Here is a 25,578-nt window from a genome sequence, read left to right on the forward strand (position 1 = left end):
TGAACCCCACTTCTGATGATGGAAGCTCAAGTGCCATTTTCTTACAGCAGCCTTTCAAATACTTTGGACGTACATATAATCAGATCTTTGTAAGTACTACATTTTTACACCACCATTTCAGCTACAGGTCATTTACACACCCCTCATGTCTAAAACATTCTTTTGAAGTATTTTATTAACTAATCATAAAATGTATGGTCCTCAATTCTAGCTGAACAGCAATGGGTTTCTAACATTTACTGGGCCGCTGTCAGCCTACAACTCCTCTCTGGTTTCTGGAAGAGACATTATTGCTCCTCTTTGGACTCAACTTGACAGTAGACATGGAGGAACCATCTCCTATATCAATACTGCAAGCAGTAAAGTACTGGCACAAGTCAACACAGTGGTCAAGCAAAATTTCCCTAACATACCTTTTGCAGCTACATCAGCATTTGTTGCCACCTGGGACAGTGTGCCCTACTATAATGGTGGAGGGGTAAGATCAACTAGAATCACTGATTTTTAATTAATTGTCCATCTTGCTTAACTGAAGTTTGACTGCTTTCTATTGGTAATTTGAAGGTGGTCAGTTTCCAAGTGGTTTTAGCCTACAATGTTCATCGCTCTTTTGTCCTGATCTATTATGGAAATGTTGCACAAAAAGGACAACCATGGCAGGTTAGTGAAGTGTTAATTCCTGTACATTGTGGAAATGACAAAAGTGAGTCCTAATACAGACTTTAGAAGGAAAGGCTTGTCAATGACGAAGAGAGGTTTTTTTTGTCTCACTTAATAAGACAAAAAGAAATTAATTATTTTATTTACTCTTACAGGCTGGCTATAGCACCGTGGACTCTGTCAGTTCCTTCACAACTCCAACAAACAGCGTCTCAGAACTGTCATCAAGCAGTAATGTCAATGTAACAGGTTTCTGGGCTTTGCAAGTTGATGGCTCACCAAACTGTAAGCCCATAAATTTTATAACTGCTTTTAGAGCAGATGGGGGAAATTTACTAAACATTTGTACTACTGCCATGTTAGCACACAAAACCTGAACAGCTTTTAAAGTTGAGCTTTCTCTCTCACAGTGCAGCAGAAGGCACCCTTAATTGTTTTTAAATAGCCAATTCAGGTTCTAGATTGCAGTAGGCGAGTCAAAATACACAATCCTCGAAAACTTTTCTTGATTGTAGTAGTCTGCTTTGTTCTCCACAACCTTGCATCCAGATGTAGCCTGCAGGTTGGGCAAGTTCCCTGGCAAAATTTCACTTAGCGGTAAATTGGTGTCCATAACAGGATAGTTCTACTACTGTATTTACCTAATTTTTGCAGTGAATTGGGTACTGACCAAATGTAGGGCACGCATAACAAAAAATAAAGAAGCATCTCATCAAGTGAGCACACTTCATCTTTAGTAAATTCCCCTATAAAAATGTTTAACCAATTTTTATACTTGTTAGCTTTTGTTTTACTTTTCTGAACTAAAGGAACAATTCTCATTTACCTGTTCCTCAGTGCCAGCTAATTTCCTACCATTTGGGAATGGAGAAATAGTAACTCCCCGTTTGGATAATGCCAGCTCTGAAGCCATTGAATTGCAGCAGCCTTTCAAATATTTTGGACGCACACTGAATCAGACCTATGTAAGAACTGTTTTTGTCACTTTTCACAGCAATAGCCATTTGAATCGGCTTTCATCAAAGTCCACAAGTATTCTTAAAGGGCCATGAAACCCCCTCGTTTCAGCAGGGTGTTTTCACACCTCTACTTTGGAAAAAGTCAGAAAAGTGGGCGTGTCCAGCTCTGTTTAGGGGGGAGTGTCGGAGGAAGAAAAGTGGGATGGTGTGGGAGTGTCTATTTGGGCACGCGCGAGTTTCAGAGTCAAAATACACACACACACACACACATACAGGAGAAAGTGATGGTGTTTAACCTACATGGACATCTGTAGTCGAATTATTTGCCAAATTATTAAATGGTGGACTTTAACTGCAGTTTGCCTCTTTCATTCAGGGAATTCATTCATGCCCCTCGCGACACACAAGATATTTGATTCGAGGAGCTGCTCTAAGCGTGTATTTTTCATGCAATGTTTGATACCGCACGGCGAATGAGAGAAAAAAACCCTCTGCATTTCCCAGAAACTTAGATGCACACGACAGGTAGTGTCAGAAAGCCGCGCGTGTTATTCCGGTCACTAAATGCGGTAAAAACCCTACACGAGGTTAAAGTTTGGTTGTGGTGCTAACGTGTTGACACTCTGTGCAATAGTTTGTTCGATACGAACAAACTGAATAAACAAAGAGCACTGGTCGCTCACTTACCAAATCTGTAGAGACAGGACAATCACCAGCAACTAGAGCCGCGTCTTTATTAAGAGGAGACTACAAACAAATCCAGATCTCAGCGTTTGCAGATGAGAACAGCTCTCAGGTAAACAATAATCCTCCTTAGACACGTAAGTTATTGTTGTCGAGCGTCGCGTACACTGTTAATCCACACGTGACTCTGAGCTCTCACAGAGAGAAAATGAAAACGAAACTTAACTGCAGCAAACTATGAAAGCAACACTTCACGCTTGTTTTGCCAACACAACGTGGCGTCTCTGTCCTGAAAACACGGTGATAGTAATGAATATTAATGAAGTTGCACAATAGAGCGCGCTGATTGGTTTGAACCAAGCCTTACTCATGCATTAATGCATCACACTGTAGGACGTAATAAGACACACTCTAGTACAGACGCCCAGTCTGCACGCTGGAATACACGCTATTATGTCATGACCGTGACGCAGCTTCAAAAATTCGTTTTAAACCGGAAGTACGAATTTGCTTGAAATAACGCAAAAACAACCAATTTACACTTTTTAGTGAAATATAGGTGTCCTAATAGTGTTTTTAGCAGTGTGGGACACATATACGACTGTCAACAGCTCAAAAAATGTGTTTTGGTGTTTCGTGACCCTTTAAATGAGCTAAAATGGGAGCTTTACTTTCTTCAGAGTTTGACTTTTCATAAATGTTTTCTCCTGTATTTTAGGTGAATAATAATGGCCTCCTAACGTTTACCAAACCACCGACCGACTGCATTCCCCTTCTGAATTCTGGAAGAGACGTCATCGCTCCGCTTTGGACTCACTTTGACAACAGACAGGGCGGAACCATTTCTTATAGGGAGGATACAAGCAGTGCTGTACTGGCACAAGTCACTGCAGCTGTTAAACAATATTTCCCTAACATAGCTTTTACAGCTTTGTCAGCTTTTGTTGTTACTTGGGACAGCGTGCCATACTATAATGGTGCAGGGGTAAGATCAAAACATTGTTTTTCAGTGAACTAATGTTGTCCGATGAAGGGTGTAAAGATTTTAATGTCATGTGTTGGTACTCGAAGGTGGCTACATTCCAAGTGGTTTTAGTCTCCAGTGTTCAGCGCTCTTTTATCCTGCTGAACTATGGAAATATCTCAGAGCCTAAGCAAACCTGGGTGGTAAGTGGATTAAGATCCTCATTCATCTGTTATAATAAAAATAAAAAAACACAAGAATTTGCCTTTGCTTCACTTTATACTTTTAATTGTAGCAAAAGTCAATTACATTTGTAAAAACTGAGAAGCTAAAATGATTAATTTATGTCTATAGGCTGGTTATGGCACGGTGGACTCTGTCAATTCTTTCACAATTGAAGTATCAAATGCCTCAGCACTCTCATACAGCAGCAATACCAATGTGAATGGTCGCTCCTCTTTCCAAGTTGATGGCACACCAAACTGTAAGCCTGTGAAAGCAAAGCTCAGTCTTAACCTTTACCTTTGTGAACTTGTGCTTCTTCAGCACAACTAAAGAATTCATTCTTGCTATTTTTTTGTCTTAGTGCCAAGCAATTTCCTACCTTCAGGTGATGGAGAAGTTGTGAACCCCACTTCTGATGATGGAAGCTCAAGTGCCATTTTCTTACAGCAGCCTTTCAAATACTTTGGACGTCCATATAATCAGATCTTTGTAAGCTTTACATTTTCACACCACCATTTCAGCTACAGGTCATTTACACACCCCTCATGTCTAAAACTTTCTTTTGAAGTATTTTATTAACTAATCATAAAATGTATGGTCCTCAATTCTAGCTGAACAGCAATGGGTTTCTAACATTTACTGGGCCGCTGTCTGCCTACAACTCCTCTCTGGTTTCTGGAAGAGACATTATTGCTCCTCTTTGGACTCAACTTGACAGTAGACATGGAGGAACCATCTCCTATATCAATACTGCAAGCAGTAAAGTACTGGCACAAGTCAACACAGTGGTCAAGCAAAATTTCCCTAACATACCTTTTGCAGCTACATCAGCATTTGTTGCCACCTGGGACAGTGTGCCCTACTATAATGGTGGAGGGGTAAGATCAACTAGAATCACTGATTTTTAATCAATTGTCCATCTTGCTTAATCTAAAGTTTGACTGCTTTCTATTGGTGATTTGAAGGTGGTCAGTTTCCAAGTGGTTTTAGCCTACAATGTTCATCGCTCTTTTGTCCTGATCTATTATGGAAAAGTTGCACAAAAAGGACAACCATGGCAGGTTAGTGAAGTGTTAATTCTCATACATTGCGGAAATGACAAAAGTGAGTCCTAATATTGAGTTTAAAAGGAAAGGCTTGTCAATGCCGAAGAGAGTTTTTTTTTTTTTGTCTCACTTAATAAGACAAAAAGAAATTAATTATTTTATTTACTCTTACAGGCTGGCTATAGCACCGTGGACTCTGTCAGTTCCTTCACAACTCCAACAAACAGCGTCTCAGAACTGTCATCAAGCAGTAATGTCAATGTAACAGGTTTCTGGGCTTTGCAAGTTGATGGCTCACCAAACTGTAAGCCCATAAATTTTATAACTGCTTTTAGAGCAGATGGGGGAAATTTACTAAACATTTGTACTACTGCCATGTTAGCACACAAAACCTGAACAGCTTTTAAAGTTGAGCTTTCTCTCTCACAGTGCAGCAGAAGGCACCCTTAATTGTTTTTAAATAGCCAATTCAGGTTCTAGATTGCAGTAGGCGAGTCAAAATACACAATCCTCGAAAACTTTTCCTGATTGTAGTAGTCTGCTTTGTTCTCCACAACCTTGCATCCAGATGTAGCCTGCAGGTTGGGCAAGTTCCCTGGCAAAATTTCACTTAGCGGTAAATTGGTGTCCATAACAGGATAGTTCTACTACTGTATTTACCTAATTTTTGCAGTGAATTGGGTACTGACCAAATGTAGGGCACGCATAACAAAAAATAAAGAAGCATCTCATCAAGTGAGCACACTTCATCTTTAGTAAATTCCCCTATAAAAATGTTTAACCAATTTTTATACTTGTTAGCTTTTGTTTTACTTTTCTGAACTAAAGGAACAATTCTCATTTACCTGTTCCTCAGTGCCAGCTAATTTCCTACCATTTGGGAATGGAGAAATTGTAACTCCCCGTTCGGATAATGCCAGCTCTGAAGCCATTGTATTGCAGCAGCCTTTCAAATATTTTGGACGCACACTGAATCAGACCTATGTAAGAACTGTTTTTTTCACTTTTCACAGCAATAGCCATTTGAATCGGCTTTCATCAAAGTCCACAAGTATTCTTAAATGCTAAAATGGGAGCTTTACTTTCTTCAGAGTTTGACTTTTCATAAATGTTTTCTTCTGTATTTTAGGTGAATAACAATGGCCTCCTAACGTTTACCAAACCACCGACCGACTGCATTCCCCTTTTGAATTCTGGAAGAGACGTCATCGCTCCGCTTTGGACTCACTTTGACAACAGACAGGGCGGAACCATTTCTTATAGGGAGGATACAAGCAGTGCTGTACTGGCACAAGTCACTGCAGCTGTTAAACAATATTTCCCTAACGCAGCTTTTACAGCTTTGTCAGCTTTTGTTGTTACTTGGGACAGCGTGCCATACTATAATGGTGCAGGGGTAAGATCAAAACATTGTTTTTCAGTGAATTAATGTTGTCCGATGAAGGGTGTAAAGATTTTAATGTCATGTGTTGGTACTTGAAGGTGGCTACTTTCCAAGTGGTTTTAGTCTCCAGTGTTCAGCGCTCTTTTATCCTGCTGAACTATGGAAATATCTCAGAGCCCAAACAAACCTGGGTGGTAAGTCGACTCAGATCCTCATACATCTGTTAAAATAAAAAAAAACACTAATTTGCCTTTGCTTCACTTTATACTTTTCATTGTAAAAAGAGTCAATTACATTTGTAAAAAAACTGATGAGCTAAAATGATTAATTTATGTCTATAGGCTGGTTATGGCACGGTGGACTCTGTCAATTCTTTCACAATTGAAGTATCAAATGCCTCAGCACTCTCATACAGCAGCAATACCAATGTGAATGGTCGCTCCTCTTTCCAAGTTGATGGCACACCAAACTGTAAGCCAGTGAAAGCAAAGCTCAGTCTTAACCTCTACCTTTGTGAACTTGTGCTTCTTCAGCACAACTAAAGAATTCATTCTTGCTATTTTTTTGTCTTAGTGCCAAGCAATTTCCTACCTTCAGGGGATGGTGAAGTTTTGAACCCCACTTCTGATGACGGAAGCTCGGGTGCCATTTTCTTACAGCAGCCTTTCAAATACTTTGGACGTCCATATAATCAGATCTTTGTAAGCTTTACATTTTCACACCCCCGTTTCAGCTACAGGTCATCTGCACATCCCTCATGTCTAAAACTTTCTTTTAAAGTATTTTATTAACTAATCATAAAATGTATAATCCTCAATTCTAGCTGAACAGCAATGGGTTTCTAACATTTACTGGGCCGCTGTCTGCCTACAACTCCTCTCTGGTTTCTGGAAGAGACATTATTGCTCCTCTTTGGACTCAACTTGACAGTAGACATGGAGGAACCATCTCCTATATCAATACTGCAAGCAGTAAAGTACTGGCACAAGTCAACACAGTGGTCAAGCAAAATTTCCCTAACATACCTTTTGCAGCTACATCAGCATTTGTTGCCACCTGGGACAGTGTGCCCTACTATAATGGTGGAGGGGTAAGATCAACTAGAATCACTGATTTTTTATCAATTGTCCATCTTGCTTAATCTAAAGTTTTGACTGCTTTAAATTGGTGATTTGAAGGTGGTCAGTTTCCAAGTGGTTTTAGTCTACAATGTTCATCGCACATTTGTCCTGATCTATTATGGAAATGTTGCACAAAAAGGACAACCATGGCAGGTTAGTGAAGTGTTAATTCTTGTACATTGTGGAAATGACAAAAGTCCTAATATAGAGTTTAAAAGCAAAGGCTTGTCAATGCCGAAGAAAGTTTGCTTTGTTTCTTTCTTTGTCTCACTTTTTAAGACAAAAAGAAATTAACAATTTTATTTACTCTTACAGGCTGGCTATAGCACCGTGGACTCTGTCAGTTCCTTCACAACTCCAACAAACAGCCTCTCAGAACTGTCATCAAGCAGTAATATTAACGTAACAGGTTTCTGGGCTTTGCAAATTGATGGCTCACCAAACTGTAAGCCCATAAGTTTTGTAACTGCTTTTAGGGCGGATGGGGGAAATTTACTAAAGATTTGTACTACTGCCGTGTTTGCATACAAATCCTGAACAGCATTTAAAGTTGAGCTTTCTTTCTCACAGTGCAGCAGAAGGCACCCTTAATTGTTTTTAAATAGCCAATTCAGGTTCTAGATTGCAGTTGGCGAGTCAAAATACACAATCCTCGAAAAACTTTTCCTGGTTGTAGTAGTCTGCTTTGTTCTCCACAACCTTGCATCCAGATGTAGCCTGCAAGTTGGGAAAGTTCCCTGGCCAAATTTCATTCAGCCGTAAATTGGTGTCCATAATAGGATAGTTCCACTACTGTATTTACATAATTTTTTGCAGTGAATTGGGTACTGACCGAATGTAGGGCACGCATAGCAAAATATAAAGAAGCATCTGGGCAAGTGAGCACATTTCATCTTTAGTAAATTCCCCTATAAAAAATGTTTAACCAATTTTTATACTTATTAGCTTTTGTTTTACTTTTCTGAACTAAATGAACAATTCTCATTTACCTTTTCCTCAGTGCCAGGTAATTTCCTACCATTTGGGAATGGAGAAATAGTAACTCCCCGTTTGGATAATGCCAGCTCTGATGCCATTGTATTGCAGCAGCCTTTCAAATATTTTGGACGCACACTGAATCAGACCTATGTAAGAACTGTTTTTGTCACTTTTCACAGCAATAGCCATTTGAATCGGCTTTCATCAAAGTCCACAAGTATTCTTAAATGAGCTAAAATGGGAGCTTTACTTTCTTCAGAGTTTGACTTTTCATAAATGTTTTCTCCTGTATTTTAGGTGAATAACAATGGCCTCCTAACGTTTACCAAACCACCGACCGACTGCATTCCCCTTCTGAATTCTGGAAGAGACGTCATCGCTCCACTTTGGACTCACTTTGACAACAGACAGGGCGGAACCATTTCTTATAGGGAGGATACAAGCAGTGCTGTACTGGCACAAGTCACTGCAGCTGTTAAACAATATTTCCCTAACGCAGCTTTTACAGCTTTGTCAGCTTTTGTTGTTACTTGGGACAGCGTGCCATACTATAATGGTGCAGGGGTAAGATCAAAACATTGTTTTTCAGTGAAGTAATGTTGTCCGATGAAGGGTGTAAAGATTTTAATGTCGTGTGTTGGTACTTGAAGGTGGCTACTTTCCAAGTGGTTTTAGTCTCCAGTGTTCAGCGCTCTTTTATCCTGCTGAACTATGGAAATATCTCAGAGCCCAAACAAACCTGGGTGGTAAGTGGATTCAGATCCTCATTCATCTGTTAAAATAAAATGAAAAACACAAGAATTTGCCTTTGCTTCACTTTATACTTTTCATTGTAGTAAAAGTCAATTACATTTGTAAAAACTGAGAAGCTAAAAATGATTAATTTATGCCTATAGGCTGGTTATGGCACGGTGGACTCTGTCAATTCTTTCACAATTGAAGTATCAAATGCCTCAGCACTCTCATACAGCAGCAATACCAATGTGAATGGTCGCTCCTCTTTCCAAGTTGATGGCACACCAAACTGTAAGCCTGTGAAAGCAAAGCTCAGTCTTAACCTCTACCTTTGTGAACTTGTGCTTCTTCAGCACAACTAAAGAATTCATTCTTGCTATTTTTTTGTCTTAGTGCCAAGCAATTTCCTACCTTCAGGGGATGGAGAAGTTGTGAACCCCACTTCTGATGATGGAAGCTCGGGTGCCATTTTCTTACAGCAGCCTTTCAAATACTTTGGACGTACACATAATCAGATCTTTGTAAGCTTTACATTTTCACACCACCATTTCAGCTACAGGTCATCTACACACCCCTCATGTATAAAACTTTCTTTTAAAGTATTTTATTAACTAATCATAAAATGTATGGTCCTCAATTGTAGCTGAACAGCAATGGGTTTCTAACATTTACTGGGCCGCTGTCTGCCTACAACTCCTCTCTGGTTTCTGGAAGAGACATTATTGCTCCTCTTTGGACTCAACTTGACAGTAGACATGGAGGAACCATCTCCTATATCAATACTGCAAGCAGTAAAGTACTGGCACAAGTCAACACAGTGGTCAAGCAAAATTTCCCTAACATACCTTTTGCAGCTACATCAGCATTTGTTGCCACCTGGGACAGTGTGCCCTACTATAATGGTGGAGGGGTAAGATCAACTAGAATCACTGATTTTTAATTAATTGTCCATCTTGCTTAACTGAAGTTTGACTGCTTTCTATTGGTAATTTGAAGGTGGTCAGTTTCCAAGTGGTTTTAGCCTACAATGTTCATCGCTCTTTTGTCCTGATCTATTATGGAAATGTTGCACAAAAAGGACAACCATGGCAGGTTAGTGAAGTGTTAATTCCTGTACAATGTGGAAATGACAAAAGTGAGTCCTAATACAGAGTTTAGAAGGAAAGGCTTGTCAATGACGAAGAGAGGTTTTTTTTGTCTCACTTAATAAGACAAAAAGAAATTAATTATTTTATTTACTCTTACAGGCTGGCTATAGCACCGTGGACTCTGTCAGTTCCTTCACAACTCCAACAAACAGCGTCTCAGAACTGTCATCAAGCAGTAATGTCAACGTAACAGGTTTCTGGGCTTTGCAAGTTGATGGCTCACCAAACTGTAAGCCCATAAGTTTTATAACTGCTTTTAGAGCAGATGGGGGAAATTTACTAAAGATTTGTACTACTGCCGTGTTTGCACACAAAACCTGAACAGCTTTTAAAGTTGAGCTTTCTCTCTCACAGTGCAGCAGAAGGCACCCTTAATTGTTTTTTGAATAGCCAATTCAGGTTCTAGATTGCAGTTGGCAAGTCAAAATACACAATCCTCGAAAACTTTTCCTGATTGTAGTAGTCTGCTTTGTTCTCCACAACCTTGCATCCAGATGTAGCCTGCAAGTTGGGCAAGTTCCCAGGCCAAATTTCATTCAGCTGTAAATTGGTGTCCAAAACAGGATAGTTCCACTACTGTATTTACATAATTGTTGCAGTAAATTGGGTACTGACAAAATGTAGGGCACGCATAACAAAAAATAAAGAAGCATCTCATCAAGTGAGCACACTTCATCTTTAGTAAATTCCCCTATAAAAAATTTTAACCAATTTTTGGACTTGTTAGCTTTTGTTTTACTTTTCTGAACTAAAGGAACATTTCTCATTTACCTGTTCCTCAGTGCCAGCTAATTTCCTACCATTTGGGAATGGAGAAGTTGTAACCCCCCGTTCGGATAATGCCAGCTCTGAAGCCATTGTATTGCAGCAGCCTTTCAAATATTTTGGACGCACACTGAATCAGACCTATGTAAGAACTGTTTTTTTCACTTTTCACAGCAATAGCCATTTGAATCGGCTTTTATCAAAGTCTACAAGTATTCTTAAATGAGCTAAAATGGGAGCTTTACTTTCTTCAGAGTTTGACTTTTCATAAATGTTTTCTCCTGTATTTTAGGTGAATAACAATGGCCTCCTAACGTTTACCAAACCACCGACCGACTGCATTCCCCTTCTGAATTCTGGAAGAGACGTCATCGCTCCGCTTTGGACTCACTTTGACAACAGACAGGGCGGAACCATTTCTTATAGGGAGGATACAAGCAGTGCTGTACTGGCACAAGTCACTGCAGCTGTTAAACAATATTTCCCTAACATAGCTTTTACAGCTTTGTCAGCTTTTGTTGTTACTTGGGACAGCGTACCATACTATAATGGTGCAGGGGTAAGATCAAAACATTGTTTTTCAGTGAATTAATGTTGTCCGATGAAGGGTGTAAAGATTTTAATGGCATTTGTTGGTACTTGAAGGTGGCTACTTTCCAAGTGGTTTTAGTCTCCAGTGTTCAGCGCTCTTTTATCCTGCTGAACTATGGAAATATCTCAGAGCCCAAACAAACCTGGGTGGTAAGTCGACTCAGATCCTCATACATCTGTTAAATTGGGAAAAAAAGTGTAAAGAATTTGCCTTTGCTTTACTTTATACTTTACATTGTAGCAAAAGTCAATTACATTTGTAAAAACTGAGGAGCTAAAATGATTAATTTATGTCTATAGGCTGGTTATGGCTCGGTGGATTCTATCAATTCTTTCACAATTGAAGTATCAAATGCCTCAGCACTCTCATACAGCAGCAATACCAATGTGAATGGTCGCTCCTCTTTCCAAGTTGATGGCACACCAAACTGTAAGCCAGTGAAAGCAAAGCTCAGTCTTAACCTCTACCTTTGTGAACTTGTGCTTCTTCAGCACAACTAAAGAATTTATTCTTGCTATTTTTTTGTCTTAGTGCCAAGCAATTTCCTACCTTCAGGGGATGGTGAAGTTTTGAACCCCACTTCTGATGATGGAAGCTCAAGTGCCATTTTCTTACAGCAGCCTTTCAAATACTTTGGACGTCCATATAATCAGATCTTTGTAAGTATTACATTTTCACACCACCATTTCAGCTACAGGTCATTTACACACCCCTCATGTCTAAAACATTCTTTTGAAGTATTTTATTAACTAATCATAAAATGTATGATCCTCAATTCTAGCTGAACAGCAATGGGTTTCTAACATTTACTGGGCCGCTGTCTGCCTACAACTCCTCTCTGGTTTCTGGAAGAGACATTATTGCTCCTCTTTGGACTCAACTTGACAGTAGACATGGAGGAACCATCTCCTATATCAATACTGCAAGCAGTAAAGTACTGGCACAAGTCAACACAGTGGTCAAGCAAAATTTCCCTAACATACCTTTTGCAGCTACATCAGCATTTGTTGCCACCTGGGACAGTGTGCCCTACTATAATGGTGGAGGGGTAAGATCAACTAGAATCGCTGATTTTTAATTAATTGTCCATCTTGCTTAATCTAAAGTTTGACTGCTTTCTATTGGTGTTTTGAAGGTGGTCAGTTTCCAAGTGGTTTTAGCCTACAATGTTCATCGCTCTTTTGTCCTGATCTATTATGGAAATGTTGCACAAAAAGGACAACCATGGCAGGTTAGTGAAGTGTTAATTCCTGTGCATTGTGGAAATGACAAAAGTGAGTCCTAATATAGAGTTTAAAAGGAAAGGCTTGTCAATGCTGAAGAAAGTTTGCTTTGTTTCTTTCTTGGTCTCACTTAAAAAAAAAAAAAAAAAAAAAAAATATTTTATTTACTCTTACAGGCTGGCTATAGCACCGTGGACTCTGTCAGTTCCTTCACAACTCCAACAAACAGCGTCTCAGAACTGTCATCAAGCAGTAATGTCAACGTAACAGGTTTCTGGGCTTTGCAAGTTGATGGCTCACCAAACTGTAAGCCCATAAGTTTTATAACTGCTTTTAGAGCAGATGGGGGAAATTTACTAAAGATTTGTACTACTGCCGTGTTTGCACACAAAACCTGAACAGCTTTTAAAGTTGAGCTTTCTCTCTCACAGTGCAGCAGAAGGCACCCTTAATTGTTTTTTGAATAGCCAATTCAGGTTCTAGATTGCAGTTGGCAAGTCAAAATACACAATCCTCGAAAACTTTTCCTGATTGTAGTAGTCTGCTTTGTTCTCCACAACCTTGCATCCAGATGTAGCCTGCAAGTTGGGCAAGTTCCCAGGCCAAATTTCATTCAGCTGTAAATTGGTGTCCAAAACAGGATAGTTCCACTACTGTATTTACATAATTGTTGCAGTAAATTGGGTACTGACAAAATGTAGGGCACGCATAACAAAAAATAAAGAAGCATCTCATCAAGTGAGCACACTTCATCTTTAGTAAATTCCCCTATAAAAAATTTTAACCAATTTTTGGACTTGTTAGCTTTTGTTTTACTTTTCTGAACTAAAGGAACATTTCTCATTTACCTGTTCCTCAGTGCCAGCTAATTTCCTACCATTTGGGAATGGAGAAGTTGTAACCCCCCGTTCGGATAATGCCAGCTCTGAAGCCATTGTATTGCAGCAGCCTTTCAAATATTTTGGACGCACACTGAATCAGACCTATGTAAGAACTGTTTTTTTCACTTTTCACAGCAATAGCCATTTGAATCGGCTTTTATCAAAGTCTACAAGTATTCTTAAATGAGCTAAAATGGGAGCTTTACTTTCTTCAGAGTTTGACTTTTCATAAATGTTTTCTCCTGTATTTTAGGTGAATAACAATGGCCTCCTAACGTTTACCAAACCACCGACCGACTGCATTCCCCTTCTGAATTCTGGAAGAGACGTCATCGCTCCGCTTTGGACTCACTTTGACAACAGACAGGGTGGAACCATTTCTTATAGGGAGGATACAAGCAGTGCTGTACTGGCACAAGTCACTGCAGCTGTTAAACAATATTTCCCTAACATAGCTTTTACAGCTTTGTCAGCTTTTGTTGTTACTTGGGACAGCGTACCATACTATAATGGTGCAGGGGTAAGATCAAAACATTGTTTTTCAGTGAATTAATGTTGTCCGATGAAGGGTGTAAAGATTTTAATGGCATTTGTTGGTACTTGAAGGTGGCTACTTTCCAAGTGGTTTTAGTCTCCAGTGTTCAGCGCTCTTTTATCCTGCTGAACTATGGAAATATCTCAGAGCCCAAACAAACCTGGGTGGTAAGTCGACTCAGATCCTCATACATCTGTTAAATTGGGAAAAAAAGTGTAAAGAATTTGCCTTTGCTTTACTTTATACTTTACATTGTAGCAAAAGTCAATTACATTTGTAAAAACTGAGGAGCTAAAATGATTAATTTATGTCTATAGGCTGGTTATGGCTCGGTGGATTCTATCAATTCTTTCACAATTGAAGTATCAAATGCCTCAGCACTCTCATACAGCAGCAATACCAATGTGAATGGTCGCTCCTCTTTCCAAGTTGATGGCACACCAAACTGTAAGCCAGTGAAAGCAAAGCTCAGTCTTAACCTCTACCTTTGTGAACTTGTGCTTCTTCAGCACAACTAAAGAATTTATTCTTGCTATTTTTTTGTCTTAGTGCCAAGCAATTTCCTACCTTCAGGGGATGGTGAAGTTTTGAACCCCACTTCTGATGATGGAAGCTCAAGTGCCATTTTCTTACAGCAGCCTTTCAAATACTTTGGACGTCCATATAATCAGATCTTTGTAAGTATTACATTTTCACACCACCATTTCAGCTACAGGTCATTTACACACCCCTCATGTCTAAAACATTCTTTTGAAGTATTTTATTAACTAATCATAAAATGTATGATCCTCAATTCTAGCTGAACAGCAATGGGTTTCTAACATTTACTGGGCCGCTGTCTGCCTACAACTCCTCTCTGGTTTCTGGAAGAGACATTATTGCTCCTCTTTGGACTCAACTTGACAGTAGACATGGAGGAACCATCTCCTATATCAATACTGCAAGCAGTAAAGTACTGGCACAAGTCAACACAGTGGTCAAGCAAAATTTCCCTAACATACCTTTTGCAGCTACATCAGCATTTGTTGCCACCTGGGACAGTGTGCCCTACTATAATGGTGGAGGGGTAAGATCAACTAGAATCGCTGATTTTTAATTAATTGTCCATCTTGCTTAATCTAAAGTTTGACTGCTTTCTATTGGTGTTTTGAAGGTGGTCAGTTTCCAAGTGGTTTTAGCCTACAATGTTCATCGCTCTTTTGTCCTGATCTATTATGGAAATGTTGCACAAAAAGGACAACCATGGCAGGTTAGTGAAGTGTTAATTCCTGTGCATTGTGGAAATGACAAAAGTGAGTCCTAATATAGAGTTTAAAAGGAAAGGCTTGTCAATGCTGAAGAAAGTTTGCTTTGTTTCTTTCTTGGTCTCACTTTAAAAAAAAAAAAAAAAAATTATTTTATTTACTCTTACAGGCTGGCTATAGCACCGTGGACTCTGTCAGTTCCTTCACAACTCCAACAAACAGCGTCTCAGAACTGTCATCAAGCAGTAATGTCAACGTAACAGGTTTCTGGGCTTTGCAAGTTGATGGCTCACCAAACTGTAAGCCCATAAGTTTTATAACTGCTTTTAGAGCAGATGGGGGAAATTTACTAAAGATTTGTACTACTGCCATGTTAGCACACAAAACCTGAACAGCATTTAAAGTTGAGCTTTCTCTCTCACAGTGCAGCAGAAGGCACCCTTAATTGTTTTTAAATAGCCAATTCAGGTTCTAGATTGCAGTTGGCGAGTCAAAATACACAATCCTCGAAAAACTTTGCTTGATTGTAGTAGTCTGCTTTGTTCTCCACAACCTTGCATCCAGATGTAGCCTGCAAGTTGGGCAAGTTCCCTTGCCAAATTTCATTCAGCTGTAAATTGGTGTCCATAAAAGGATAGTTCCACTACTGTAGTTACATAATTTTTGCAGTGAATTGGGTATTGACCAAATGTAGGGCACGCATAACAAAATATAAAGAAGCATCTCATCAAGTGAGCACACTTCATCTTTAGTAAATTCCCCTATAAAAATGTATAACCAACTTTTGGACTTGTTAGCTTTTGTTTTACTTTTCTGAACTAAAGGAACAATTTTCATTTACCTGTTCCTCAGTGCCAGCTAATTTCCTACCATTTGGGAATGGAGAAATAGTAACTCCCCGTTTGGATAATGCCAGCTCTGAAGCCATTGTATTGCAGCAGCCTTTCAAATATTTTGGACGCACACTGAATCAGACCTATGTAAGAACTGTTTTTGTCAATTTTTACAGCAATAGACATTTGAATCGGCTTTCATCAAAGTCCACAAGTATTCTTAAATGAGCTAAAATGGGAGCTTTACTTTCTTCAGAGTTTGACTTTTCATAAATGTTTTCTCCTGTATTTTAGGTGAATAACAATGGCCTCCTAACGTTTACCAAACCACCGACCGACTGCATTCCCCTTCTGAATTCTGGAAGAGACGTCATCGCTCCGCTTTGGACTCACTTTGACAACAGACAGGGCGGAACCATTTCTTATAGGGAGGATACAAGCAGTGCTGTACTGGCACAAGTCACTGCAGCTGTTAAACAATATTTCCTTAACGCAGCTTTTACAGCTTTGTCAGCTTTTGTTGTTACTTGGGACAGCGTGCCATACTATAATGGTGCAGGGGTAAGATCAAAACATTGTTTTTCAGTGAATTAATGTTGTCCGATGAAGGGTGTAAAGATTTTAATGTCATGTGTTGGTACTCGAAGGTGGCTACTTTCCAAGTGGTTTTAGTCTCCAGTGTTCAGCGCTCTTTTATCCTGCTGAACTATGGAAATATCTCAGAGCCCAAACAAACCTGGGTGGTAAGTGGATTCAGATCCTCATTCATCTGTTAAAATAAAAATAAAAAAACAAGAATTTGCCTTTGCTTCACTTTATACTTTACATTGTACCAAAAGTCAATTACATTTGTAAAAACTGAGGAGCTAAAATTATTAATTTATGTCTATAGGCTGGTTATGGCACGGTGGACTCTGTCAATTCTTTCACAATTGAAGTATCAAATGCCTCAGCACTCTCATACAGCAGCAATACCAATGTGAATGGTCGCTCCTCTTTCCAAGTTGATGGCACACCAAACTGTAAGCCTGTGAAAGCAAAGCTCAGTCTTAACCTTTACCTTTGTGAACTTGTGCTTCTTCAGCGCAACTAAAGAATTCATACATGCTATTTTTTTGTCTTAGTGCCAAGCAATTTCCTACCTTCAGGAAATGGTGAAGTTGTGAACCCCACTTCTGATGATGGAAGCTCAAGTGCCATTTTCTTACAGCAGCCTTTCAAATACTTTGGACGTACATATAATCAGATCTTTGTAAGCATTACATTTTCACACCCCCGTTTCACACACAGGTCATTTACACACCCCTCATGTCTAAAACTTTCTTTTAAAGTATTTTATTAACTAATCATAAAATGTATGATCCTCAATTCTAGCTGAACAGCAATGGGTTTCTAACATTTACTGCGCCGCTGTCTGCCTACAACTCCTCTCTGGTTTCTGGAAGAGACCTCATTGCTCCTCTTTGGACTCAACTTGACAGTAGACATGGAGGAACCATCTCCTATATCAATATTGCAAGCAGTAAAGTACTGGCACAAGTCAACGCAGTGGTCAAGCAAAATTTCCCTAACATACCTTTTGCAGCTACATCAGCATTTGTTGCCACCTGGGACAGTGTGCCCTACTATAATGGTGGAGGGGTAAGATCAACTAGAATCGCTGATTTTTAATTAATTGTCCATCTTGCTTAATCTAAAGTTTGAGTGCTTTCAATTGCTGTGTTTTGAAGGTGGTCAGTTTCCAAGTGGTTTTAGCCTACAATGTTCATCGCTCTTTTGTCCTGATCTATTATGGAAATGTTGCACAAAAAGGACAACCATGGCAGGTTAGTGAAGTGTTAATTCCTGTACATTGTGGAAATGACAAAAGTGAGTCCTAATATTGAGTTTAAAAGGAAAGGCTTGTCAATGCCGAAGAATGTTTTCTGTGATTTGTTTCTTCTCTTTTTTTCTTGGCAGAAAAGGAAATTAATTATTTTATTTACTCTTACAGGCTGGCTATAGCACCGTGGACTCTGTCAGTTCCTTCACAACTCCAACAAACAGCGTCTCAGAACTGTCATCAAGCAGTAATGTCAATGTAACAGGTTTCTGGGCTTTGCAAGTTGATGGCTCACCAAACTGTAAGCCCATAAGTTTTATAACTGCTTTTAGAGCGGATGGGGGAAATTTACTAAAGATTTGTACTACTGCCATGTTTGCACACAAAACCTGAACAGCATTTAAAGTTGAGCTTTCTTTCTCACAGTGCAGCAGAAGGCACCCTTAATTGTTTTTAAATAGACAATTCAGGTTCTAGATTGCAGTTGGCGAGTCAAAATTCACAATCCTCGAAAACTTTTCCTGATTGTAGTAGTCTGCTTTGTTGTCCACAACCTTGCATCCAGATGTAGCCTGCAAGTTGTGCAAGTTCCCTGGCCTAATTCTATTCAGCTGAAATTGGTGTCCATAATAGGATAGTTCCACTACTGTATTTACCTAATTTTTGCAGTGAATTGTGTACTGACCGAATATAGGGCACGCATAACAAAAAATAAAGAAGCATCTCTGCAAGTGAGCACATTTCATCTTTAGTAAATTCCCCTATAAAAATGTTTAACTAATTTTTATACTTGTTAGCTTTTGTTTTACTTTTCTGAACTAAAGGAACAATTCTCATTTACCTGTTCCTCAGTGCCAGCTAATTTCCTACCATTTGGGAATGGAGAAATTGTAACCCCCCGTTCGGATAATGCCAGCTCTGATGCCATTGTATTGCAGCAGCCTTTCAAATATTTTGGAAGCACACTGAATCAGACCTATGTAAGAACTGTTTTTGTCACTTTTCACAGCAATAGACATTTGAATTGGCTTTCATCAAAGTCTACAAGTATTCTTAAATGAGCTAAAATGGGAGCTTTACTTTCTTCAGAGTTTGACTTTTCATAAATGTTTTCTCCTGTATTTTAGGTGAATAACAATGGCCTCCTAACATTTACCAAACCACCGACCGACTGCATTCCCCTTCTGAATTCTGGAAGAGACGTCATCGCTCCACTTTGGACTCACTTTGACAACAGACAGGGCGGAACCATTTCTTATAGGGAGGATACAAGCAGTGCTGTACTGGCACAAGTCACTGCAGCTGTTAAACAATATTTCCCTAACATAGCTTTTACAGCTTTGTCAGCTTTTGTTGTTACTTGGGACAGCGTGCCATACTATAATGGTGCAGGGGTAAGATCAAAACATTGTTTTTCAGTGAATTAATGTTGTCCGATGAAGGGTGTAAAGATTTTAATGGCATTTGTTGGTACTTTGAAGGTGGCTACTTTCCAAGTGGTTTTAGTCTCCAGTGTTCAGCGCTCTTTTATCCTACTGAACTATGGAAATATCTCAGAGCCCAAGCAATCCTGGGTGGTAAGTCGACTCAGATCCTCATACATCTGTTAAATTGGAGAAAAAAGTGAAAAGAATTTGCCTTTGCTTCACTTTATACTTTTCATTGTAAAAAGAGTCAATTACATTTGTAAAAACTGAGAAGCTAAAATGATTAATTTATGTCTATAGGCTGGTTATGGCTCGGTGGATTCTGTCAATCCTTTCACAATTGAAGTATCAAATGCCTCAGCACTCTCATACAGCAGCAATACTAATGTGAATGGTCGCTCCTCTTTCCAAGTTGATGGCACACCAAACTGTAAGCCTGTGAAAGCAAAGCTCAGTCTTAACCTCTACCTTTGTGAACTTGTGCTTCTTCAGCGCAACTAAAGAATTCAATCTTGCCATTTTTTTGTCTTAGTGCCAAGCAATTTCCTACCTTCAGGAAATGGTGAAGTTGTGAACCCCACTTCTGATGATGGAAGCTCGGGTGCCATTTTCTTACAGCAACCTTTTAAATACTTTGGACGTACATATAATCAGATCTTTGTAAGCATTACATTTTCACACCACCATTTCAGCCACAGGTCATTTACACAACCTTCATGTCTAAAACATACTTTTGAGGTAATTTATTAACTAATCATAAAATGTATGATCCTCAATTCTAGCTGAACAGCAATGGGTTTCTAACATTTACTGGGCCGCTTTCTGCCTACAACTCATCTCTGGTTTCTGGAAGAGACATTATTGCTCCTCTTTGGACTCAACTTGACAGTAGACATGGAGGAACCATCTCCTATATCAATACTGCAAGCAGTAAAGTACTGGCACAAGTCAACACAGTGGTCAGGCAAAATTTCCCTAACATACCTTTTGCAGCTACATCAGCATTTGTTGCCACCTGGGACAGTGTGCCCTACTATAATGGTGGAGGGGTAAGATCAACTAGAATCGCTGATTTTTTATCAATTGTCCATCTTGCTTAACTAAAGTTTGACTGCTTTCAATTGGTGATTTGAAGGTGGTCAGTTTCCAAGTGGTTTTAGTCTACAATGTTCATCGCTCTTTTGTCCTGATCTATTATGGAAATGTTGCACGAAAAGGACAACCATGGCAGGTAAGTAAAGAGTTAAAGACTTGCTTGTGAATGAAAAAGAAAGTTTTTCTTTTCTTATTTTCTTAGAAGGAAGGAAAGTAATTATTTCATTTACTCTTACAGGCTGGCTATAGCACCATGGACTATGTCAGTTTCTTCATAGCTCCAGCACGCAGTGTCTCAGAACTCTCTTCAAACAGTAATATCAATGCGACAGGTTGCTGGGCTTTCCAGGTGGATGGGTCACCAAAATGTAAGACCCCATGTTTTTTTTTTAACTCTTTACAGCAAGCCACTCTTGGGGTGGGTTTTGGGGGGCTGGGTTCAATAAGCTCTTGTGCCACTGCAGCTTGTCATGGAATCCCTCTCGTTTACCTGTTCCCCAGTGCCAGACAATTTCATACCATTTGGAAATGGAGAAATGGTTACACCCCGTTTGGACAACGGCAGCTCTGAAGCCATTATACTGCAGCAGCCTTTCAAATATTTTGGACGCACACTGAATCAGACCTTTGTAAGAACTGCATTTGTCACTTTCCATATCAAGAGGCATTTTTAATCCAAGTTCATCTCAGTTGACAAGTCTCCTTAAATGAGCGAAACTGGTAGCTTTACGTCGTTCAGACACTGACTTCTTCATAAATGTTTTGTCCTGAACTTTAGGTGAACAACAATGGCCTTCTAACGTTTGCTAAGCCGCCGTCCGACTGCATCCCCTTTCTGAACTCTGGAAGAGACCTCATTGCCCCCCTGTGGACTCACTTTGACAACAGACAGGGCGGAACAATCTCCTGTAGAGAGGACACAAGCAGTGATGTGCTGGCACAAGTCAACGCAGCTATTAAACAAAACTCCCCTAACGCAAATTTTACTGCTTCATCAGCTTTTGTAGCTACCTGGGACAACGTGCCATACTATGATGGTAGAGGGGTAAGATCTGATCGTTATTTATCAAGTGAATTATTGCTGTCCTGTGAAGTATGGAAAGATTTTAATGCCATGTGTTGGTACTTTGAAGGTGGCTACTTTCCAAGTGGTTTTAGCCTCCAGTGTTCAGCGCTCTTTCATCCTGCTGAATTATGGAAACATCTCACAGTTGGGACAAACCTGGCTGGTGAGTGGAAACCGCTCCTCATACACTTATTCGGAATGAGAGAAATGCCCAGGAACTGCCTTTTGCCTCAACTCATGCCTTCCATTCTAACAAAAGATAGCTATATCAAGAAAAAGTTGGGGAGCTAAATATGATTCATTTACTTCTACAGGCTGGTTACGACACGGTGGACTCGGCCAATTCCTTCACGATTAAAGTAAGCAACGCCTCAGAACTCTCATCTAGCAGCAATACCAATGTGAATGGTCGCTCCACTTTCCCAGTGGATGGCTCAACAAAAGGTAAGCCAGAGCAATCGGTAGCTCAGTCTTAACCTTTGTGACCTTGTGTTTCTACATCACAACAACAACAACAAAATTCTCACTAATCTTTTTTGCAGTGCCAAGCAATTTCCTGCCTTCAGACGATGGCCAAGCAGTGAACTCCACTGCCAACGATGGAAGCTCGGATGCCATTTCCTTGCAGCAGCCTTTCAAATTCTTTGGACGTACATACAGTCAGATCTATGTGAGCATTACAATTTCATCCCACCACACAAGTCACAATTTATTTATACGGCTCTCACGTCTAAAGCATTCTCCTCATAGCACTTTAAAAACTAATCATGAAAATGCTTGATCCTAAATTCTAGATGAACAGCAATGGATACCTAACATTTACTAAGCCGCTGCCTGCCTCCAACTCCTCCCTGAACCCTAAAAGAGATATCATTGCTCCTCTTTGGACTCAACTTGACAGTAGACGTGGTGGAAGCATCTCTTACATCAATAAGCCAAGCAGTAATGTTCTGGCACAGGTCACTGCAGCGGTCAAGCAATACTTCCCCAACATACCTTTTGCAGCTGCTTCAGCGTTTGTCGCTACCTGGAAAAGTGTGCCCTACAATAATAGCGGAGGGGTAAGACCTGCTGGAATCTTTGATTTTCAATCAGCAGTTGATCGTACTCGTTTCAAAAGGTTTTGACTGCTCTCTGTTGCTGTTTTGAAGGTGGTCAATTTCCAAGTGGTTTTAGCCTACAATGTTCATCGCTCTTTTGTCTTCATCTATTATGGAGATATTGCAGAGACCGGACAGCCATGGCAGGTTAGTGAAGACCTGTTTCTTGTACGTTGTGCAGAGTCTTAGGATAGAATTTAGAAGCAAATGCCTGTGCACGGAAAAGAAACGCTTTCTATCCAACTCTCTCCTATTTCTGAGTAGAAAACAAAATTCAATCTTTTATTCACTTCCGCAGGCTGGCTATAGCACCCTGGACTCTGCTAGCTCTTTCCTAGTTCCAGCACGCAGTGTCTCAGAGCTCTCATCAAGCAGTAATATCAAGGTGACAGGTTGCTGGGCTTTCCAGGTGGATGGGTCACCAAAATGTAAGACCCCATGTTATTTTTTAAACTCTTTGCAGCAAGCCACTCTTGGGGTGGGCTTTGGGGGGCTGGGTTCAATAAGCTCTTGTGCCACTGCAGCTTGTCATGGAATCCCTCTCGTTTACCTGTTCCCCAGTGCCAGACAATTTCATACCATTTGGAAATGGAGAAATGGTAACACCCCGTTTGGACAACGGCAGCTCTGAAGCCATTATACTGCAGCAGCCTTTCAAATATTTTGGACGCACTCTGAATCAGACCTTTGTAAGAACTGCATTTGTCACTTTCCATATCAAGAGGCATTTTTAATCCAAGTTCGTCTCAGTTGACAAGTCTCCTAAAATGAGCGAAACTGGTAGCTTTACGTCGTTCAGACACTGACTTCTTCATAAATGTTTTGTCCTGAACTTTAGGTGAACAACAATGGCCTTCTAACGTTTGCTAAGCCGCCGTCCGACTGCATCCCCTTTCTGAACTCTGGAAGAGACCTCATTGCCCCCCTGTGGACTCACTTTGACAACAGACAGGGCGGAACAATCTCCTGTAGAGAGGACACAAGCAGTGATGTGCTGGCACAAGTCAACGCAGCTATTAAACAAAACTCCCCTAACGCAAATTTTACTGCTTCATCAGCTTTTGTAGCTACCTGGGACAACGTGCCATACTATGATGGTAGAGGGGTAAGATCTGATCGTTATTTATCAAGTGAATTATTGCTGTCCTGTGAAGTATGGAAAGATTTTAATGCCATGTGTTGGTACTTTGAAGGTGGCTACTTTCCAAGTGGTTTTAGCCTCCAGTGTTCAGCGCTCTTTCATCCTGCTGAATTATGGAAACATCTCACAGTTGGGACAAACCTGGCTGGTGAGTGGAAACCGCTCCTCATACACTTATTCGGAATGAGAGAAATGCTCAGGAACTGCCTTTTGCCTCAACTCATGCCTTCCATTCTAACAAAAGATAGCTATATCAAGAAAAAGTTGGGGAGCTAAATATGATTCATTTACTTCTACAGGCTGGTTACGACACGGTGGACTCGGCCAATTCTTTCACGATTAAAGTAAGCAACGCCTCAGAACTCTCATCCAGCAGCAATACCAATGTCAATGGTCGCTCCACTTTCCCAGTGGATGGCTCAACAAAAGGTAAGCCAGAGCAATCGGTAGCTCAGTCTTAACCTTTGTGACCTTGTGTTTCTACATCACAACAACAACAACAAAATTCTCACTAATCTTTTTTGCAGTGCCAAGCAATTTCCTGCCTTCAGACGATGGCCAAGCAGTGAACTCCACTGCCAACGATGGAAGCTCAGATGCCATTTCCTTGCAGCAGCCTTTCAAATTCTTTGGACGTACATACAGTCAGATCTATGTGAGCATTACAATTTCATCCCACCACACAAGTCACAATTTATTTATACGGCTCTCACGTCTAAAGCATTCTCCTCATAGCACTTTAAAAACTAATCATGAAAATGTTTGGTCCTAAATTCTAGATGAACAGCAATGGATACCTAACATTTACTAAGCCGCTGCCTGCCTCCAACTCCTCACTGAACCCTAAAAGAGATATCATTGCTCCTCTTTGGACTCAACTTGACAGTAGACGTGGTGGAAGCATCTCTTACATCAATAAGCCAAGCAGTAATGTTCTGGCACAAGTCACTGCAGCGGTCAAGCAATACTTCCCCAACATACCTTTTGCAGCTGCTTCAGCGTTTGTCGCTACCTGGAAAAGTGTGCCCTACAATAATAGCGGAGGGGTAAGACCTGCTGGAATCTTTGATTTTCAATCAGCAGTTGATCGTGCTCGTTTTAAAAGGTTTTGACTGCTCTCTGTTGCTGTTTTGAAGGTGGTCAATTTCCAAGTGGTTTTAGCCTACAATGTTCATCGCTCTTTTGTCTTCATCTATTATGGAGATATTGCAGAGACCGGACAGCCATGGCAGGTTAGTGAAGACCTGTTTCTTGTACGTTGTGCAAAGTGAGTCTTAGGATAGAATTTAGAAGCAAATGCCTGTGCACGGAAAAGAAACGCTTTCTATCCAACTCTCTCCTATTTCTGAGTAGAAAACAAAATTCAATCTTTTATTCACTTCCGCAGGCTGGCTATAGCACCGTGGACTCTGCTAGCTCTTTCCTAGTTCCAGCACGCAGTGTCTCAGAGCTCTCATCAAGCAGTAATATCAAGGTGACAGGTTGCTGGGCTTTCCAGGTGGATGGGTCACCAAAATGTAAGACCCCATGTTATTTTTTAAACTCTTTGCAGCAAGCCACTCTTGGGGTGGGCTTTGGGGGGCTGGGTTCAATAAGCTCTTGTGCCACTGCAGCTTGTCATGGAATCCCTCTCGTTTACCTGTTCCCCAGTGCCAGACAATTTCATACCATTTGGAAATGGAGAAATGGTAACACCCCGTTTGGACAACGGCAGCTCTGAAGCCATTATACTGCAGCAGCCTTTCAAATATTTTGGACGCACTCTGTATCAGACCTTTGTAAGAACTGCATTTGTCACTTTCCATATCAAGAGGCATTTTTAATCCAAGTTCGTCTCAGTTGACAAGTCTCCTAAAATGAGCGAAACTGGTAGCTTTACGTCGTTCAGACACTGACTTCTTCATAAATGTTTTGTCCTGAACTTTAGGTGAACAACAATGGCCTTCTAAC

The 25,578-nt window shown here is 40.2% G+C and overlaps 5 protein-coding genes across 5 annotated transcripts; all 5 read left to right on the plus strand.

Annotated features, from left to right (window-relative positions):
• The first annotated feature begins 4,691 nt into the window (after positions 1-4,691).
• On the plus strand, positions 4,692-8,618 carry LOC141380603 (uncharacterized). Its single transcript, XM_073939583.1, has 10 exons — positions 4,692-4,842; positions 5,395-5,522; positions 5,668-6,116; positions 6,264-6,393; positions 6,496-6,623; positions 6,746-7,012; positions 7,101-7,196; positions 7,359-7,434; positions 8,044-8,171; positions 8,319-8,618. The coding sequence occupies exons 3-10, from the start codon at positions 5,967-5,969 to the stop codon at positions 8,616-8,618; spliced, it is 1,275 nt and encodes a 424-aa protein (XP_073795684.1). The 5' UTR covers positions 4,692-4,842; positions 5,395-5,522; positions 5,668-5,966.
• Positions 7,356-11,410, plus strand: LOC141380624 (dendrite extension defective protein 1-like). Its single transcript, XM_073939697.1, has 10 exons — positions 7,356-7,488; positions 8,044-8,171; positions 8,319-8,767; positions 8,918-9,047; positions 9,150-9,277; positions 9,400-9,666; positions 9,753-9,848; positions 10,004-10,133; positions 10,687-10,814; positions 10,962-11,410. Exons 3-10 carry the CDS (start codon positions 8,618-8,620, stop codon positions 11,259-11,261), a joined length of 1,329 nt encoding a protein of 442 aa, XP_073795798.1. The 5' UTR covers positions 7,356-7,488; positions 8,044-8,171; positions 8,319-8,617; the 3' UTR covers positions 11,262-11,410.
• Positions 11,411-13,864: 2,454 nt separating this feature from the next.
• On the plus strand, positions 13,865-16,628 carry LOC137489071 (nidogen-2-like). Its single transcript, XM_073939696.1, has 8 exons — positions 13,865-14,067; positions 14,218-14,347; positions 14,450-14,577; positions 14,700-14,966; positions 15,054-15,149; positions 15,314-15,443; positions 15,997-16,124; positions 16,272-16,628. Exons 1-8 carry the CDS (start codon positions 13,918-13,920, stop codon positions 16,569-16,571), a joined length of 1,329 nt encoding a protein of 442 aa, XP_073795797.1. The 5' UTR covers positions 13,865-13,917; the 3' UTR covers positions 16,572-16,628.
• On the plus strand, positions 16,598-20,122 carry LOC137489072 (dendrite extension defective protein 1-like). Its single transcript, XM_073939698.1, has 11 exons — positions 16,598-16,720; positions 16,870-16,999; positions 17,102-17,229; positions 17,352-17,618; positions 17,708-17,803; positions 17,971-18,100; positions 18,652-18,779; positions 18,927-19,376; positions 19,527-19,656; positions 19,759-19,886; positions 20,009-20,122. The coding sequence occupies exons 1-8, from the start codon at positions 16,607-16,609 to the stop codon at positions 19,224-19,226; spliced, it is 1,293 nt and encodes a 430-aa protein (XP_073795799.1). The 5' UTR covers positions 16,598-16,606; the 3' UTR covers positions 19,227-19,376; positions 19,527-19,656; positions 19,759-19,886; positions 20,009-20,122.
• A 545-nt stretch (positions 20,123-20,667) lies between these two features.
• On the plus strand, positions 20,668-25,451 carry LOC137489165 (uncharacterized). Its single transcript, XM_073939584.1, has 14 exons — positions 20,668-21,550; positions 21,702-22,057; positions 22,182-22,448; positions 22,539-22,634; positions 22,786-22,915; positions 23,049-23,176; positions 23,326-23,592; positions 23,681-23,776; positions 23,928-24,057; positions 24,156-24,283; positions 24,408-24,674; positions 24,765-24,860; positions 25,016-25,145; positions 25,279-25,451. Exons 3-14 carry the CDS (start codon positions 22,182-22,184, stop codon positions 25,449-25,451), a joined length of 1,908 nt encoding a protein of 635 aa, XP_073795685.1. The 5' UTR covers positions 20,668-21,550; positions 21,702-22,057.
• Positions 25,452-25,578: the final 127 nt, after the last annotated feature.

This window comes from Danio rerio, chromosome 23 (genome assembly GCF_049306965.1).
Source record: "Danio rerio strain Tuebingen ecotype United States chromosome 23, GRCz12tu, whole genome shotgun sequence".
Classification (NCBI taxonomy): domain Eukaryota; kingdom Metazoa; phylum Chordata; class Actinopteri; order Cypriniformes; family Danionidae; genus Danio; species Danio rerio.

Excerpts from the sequence above, each read along its gene's own strand:
- LOC137489072 (XM_073939698.1), top strand. The coding sequence starts at position 16,607 with ATGTGTTGGTACTCGAAGGTGGCTACTTTCCAAGTGGTTTTAGTCTCC. Across the intron at positions 17,230-17,351 it reads GTACATATAATCAGATCTTT|CTGAACAGCAATGGGTTTCT; the intron begins GTAAGCATTACA and ends CCTCAATTCTAG. Across the intron at positions 18,101-18,651 it reads AGTTGATGGCTCACCAAACT|TGCCAGCTAATTTCCTACCA; the intron begins GTAAGCCCATAA and ends CCTGTTCCTCAG.
- LOC137489071 (XM_073939696.1), top strand. The coding sequence starts at position 13,918 with ATGTTGTCCGATGAAGGGTGTAAAGATTTTAATGGCATTTGTTGGTAC. Across the intron at positions 14,068-14,217 it reads AGCCCAAACAAACCTGGGTG|GCTGGTTATGGCTCGGTGGA; the intron begins GTAAGTCGACTC and ends TTATGTCTATAG. Across the intron at positions 14,348-14,449 it reads AGTTGATGGCACACCAAACT|TGCCAAGCAATTTCCTACCT; the intron begins GTAAGCCAGTGA and ends TTTTTGTCTTAG.
- LOC137489165 (XM_073939584.1), top strand. The coding sequence starts at position 22,182 with ATGAACAGCAATGGATACCTAACATTTACTAAGCCGCTGCCTGCCTCC. Across the intron at positions 22,449-22,538 it reads CCTACAATAATAGCGGAGGG|GTGGTCAATTTCCAAGTGGT; the intron begins GTAAGACCTGCT and ends GCTGTTTTGAAG. Across the intron at positions 23,777-23,927 it reads AGTTGGGACAAACCTGGCTG|GCTGGTTACGACACGGTGGA; the intron begins GTGAGTGGAAAC and ends TTACTTCTACAG.
- LOC141380624 (XM_073939697.1), top strand. The coding sequence starts at position 8,618 with ATGTTGTCCGATGAAGGGTGTAAAGATTTTAATGTCGTGTGTTGGTAC. Across the intron at positions 8,768-8,917 it reads AGCCCAAACAAACCTGGGTG|GCTGGTTATGGCACGGTGGA; the intron begins GTAAGTGGATTC and ends TTATGCCTATAG. Across the intron at positions 9,849-10,003 it reads AAAAAGGACAACCATGGCAG|GCTGGCTATAGCACCGTGGA; the intron begins GTTAGTGAAGTG and ends TTACTCTTACAG.
- LOC141380603 (XM_073939583.1), top strand. The coding sequence starts at position 5,967 with ATGTTGTCCGATGAAGGGTGTAAAGATTTTAATGTCATGTGTTGGTAC. Across the intron at positions 6,117-6,263 it reads AGCCCAAACAAACCTGGGTG|GCTGGTTATGGCACGGTGGA; the intron begins GTAAGTCGACTC and ends TTATGTCTATAG. Across the intron at positions 7,435-8,043 it reads CTCAGAACTGTCATCAAGCA|TGCCAGGTAATTTCCTACCA; the intron begins GTAATATTAACG and ends CCTTTTCCTCAG.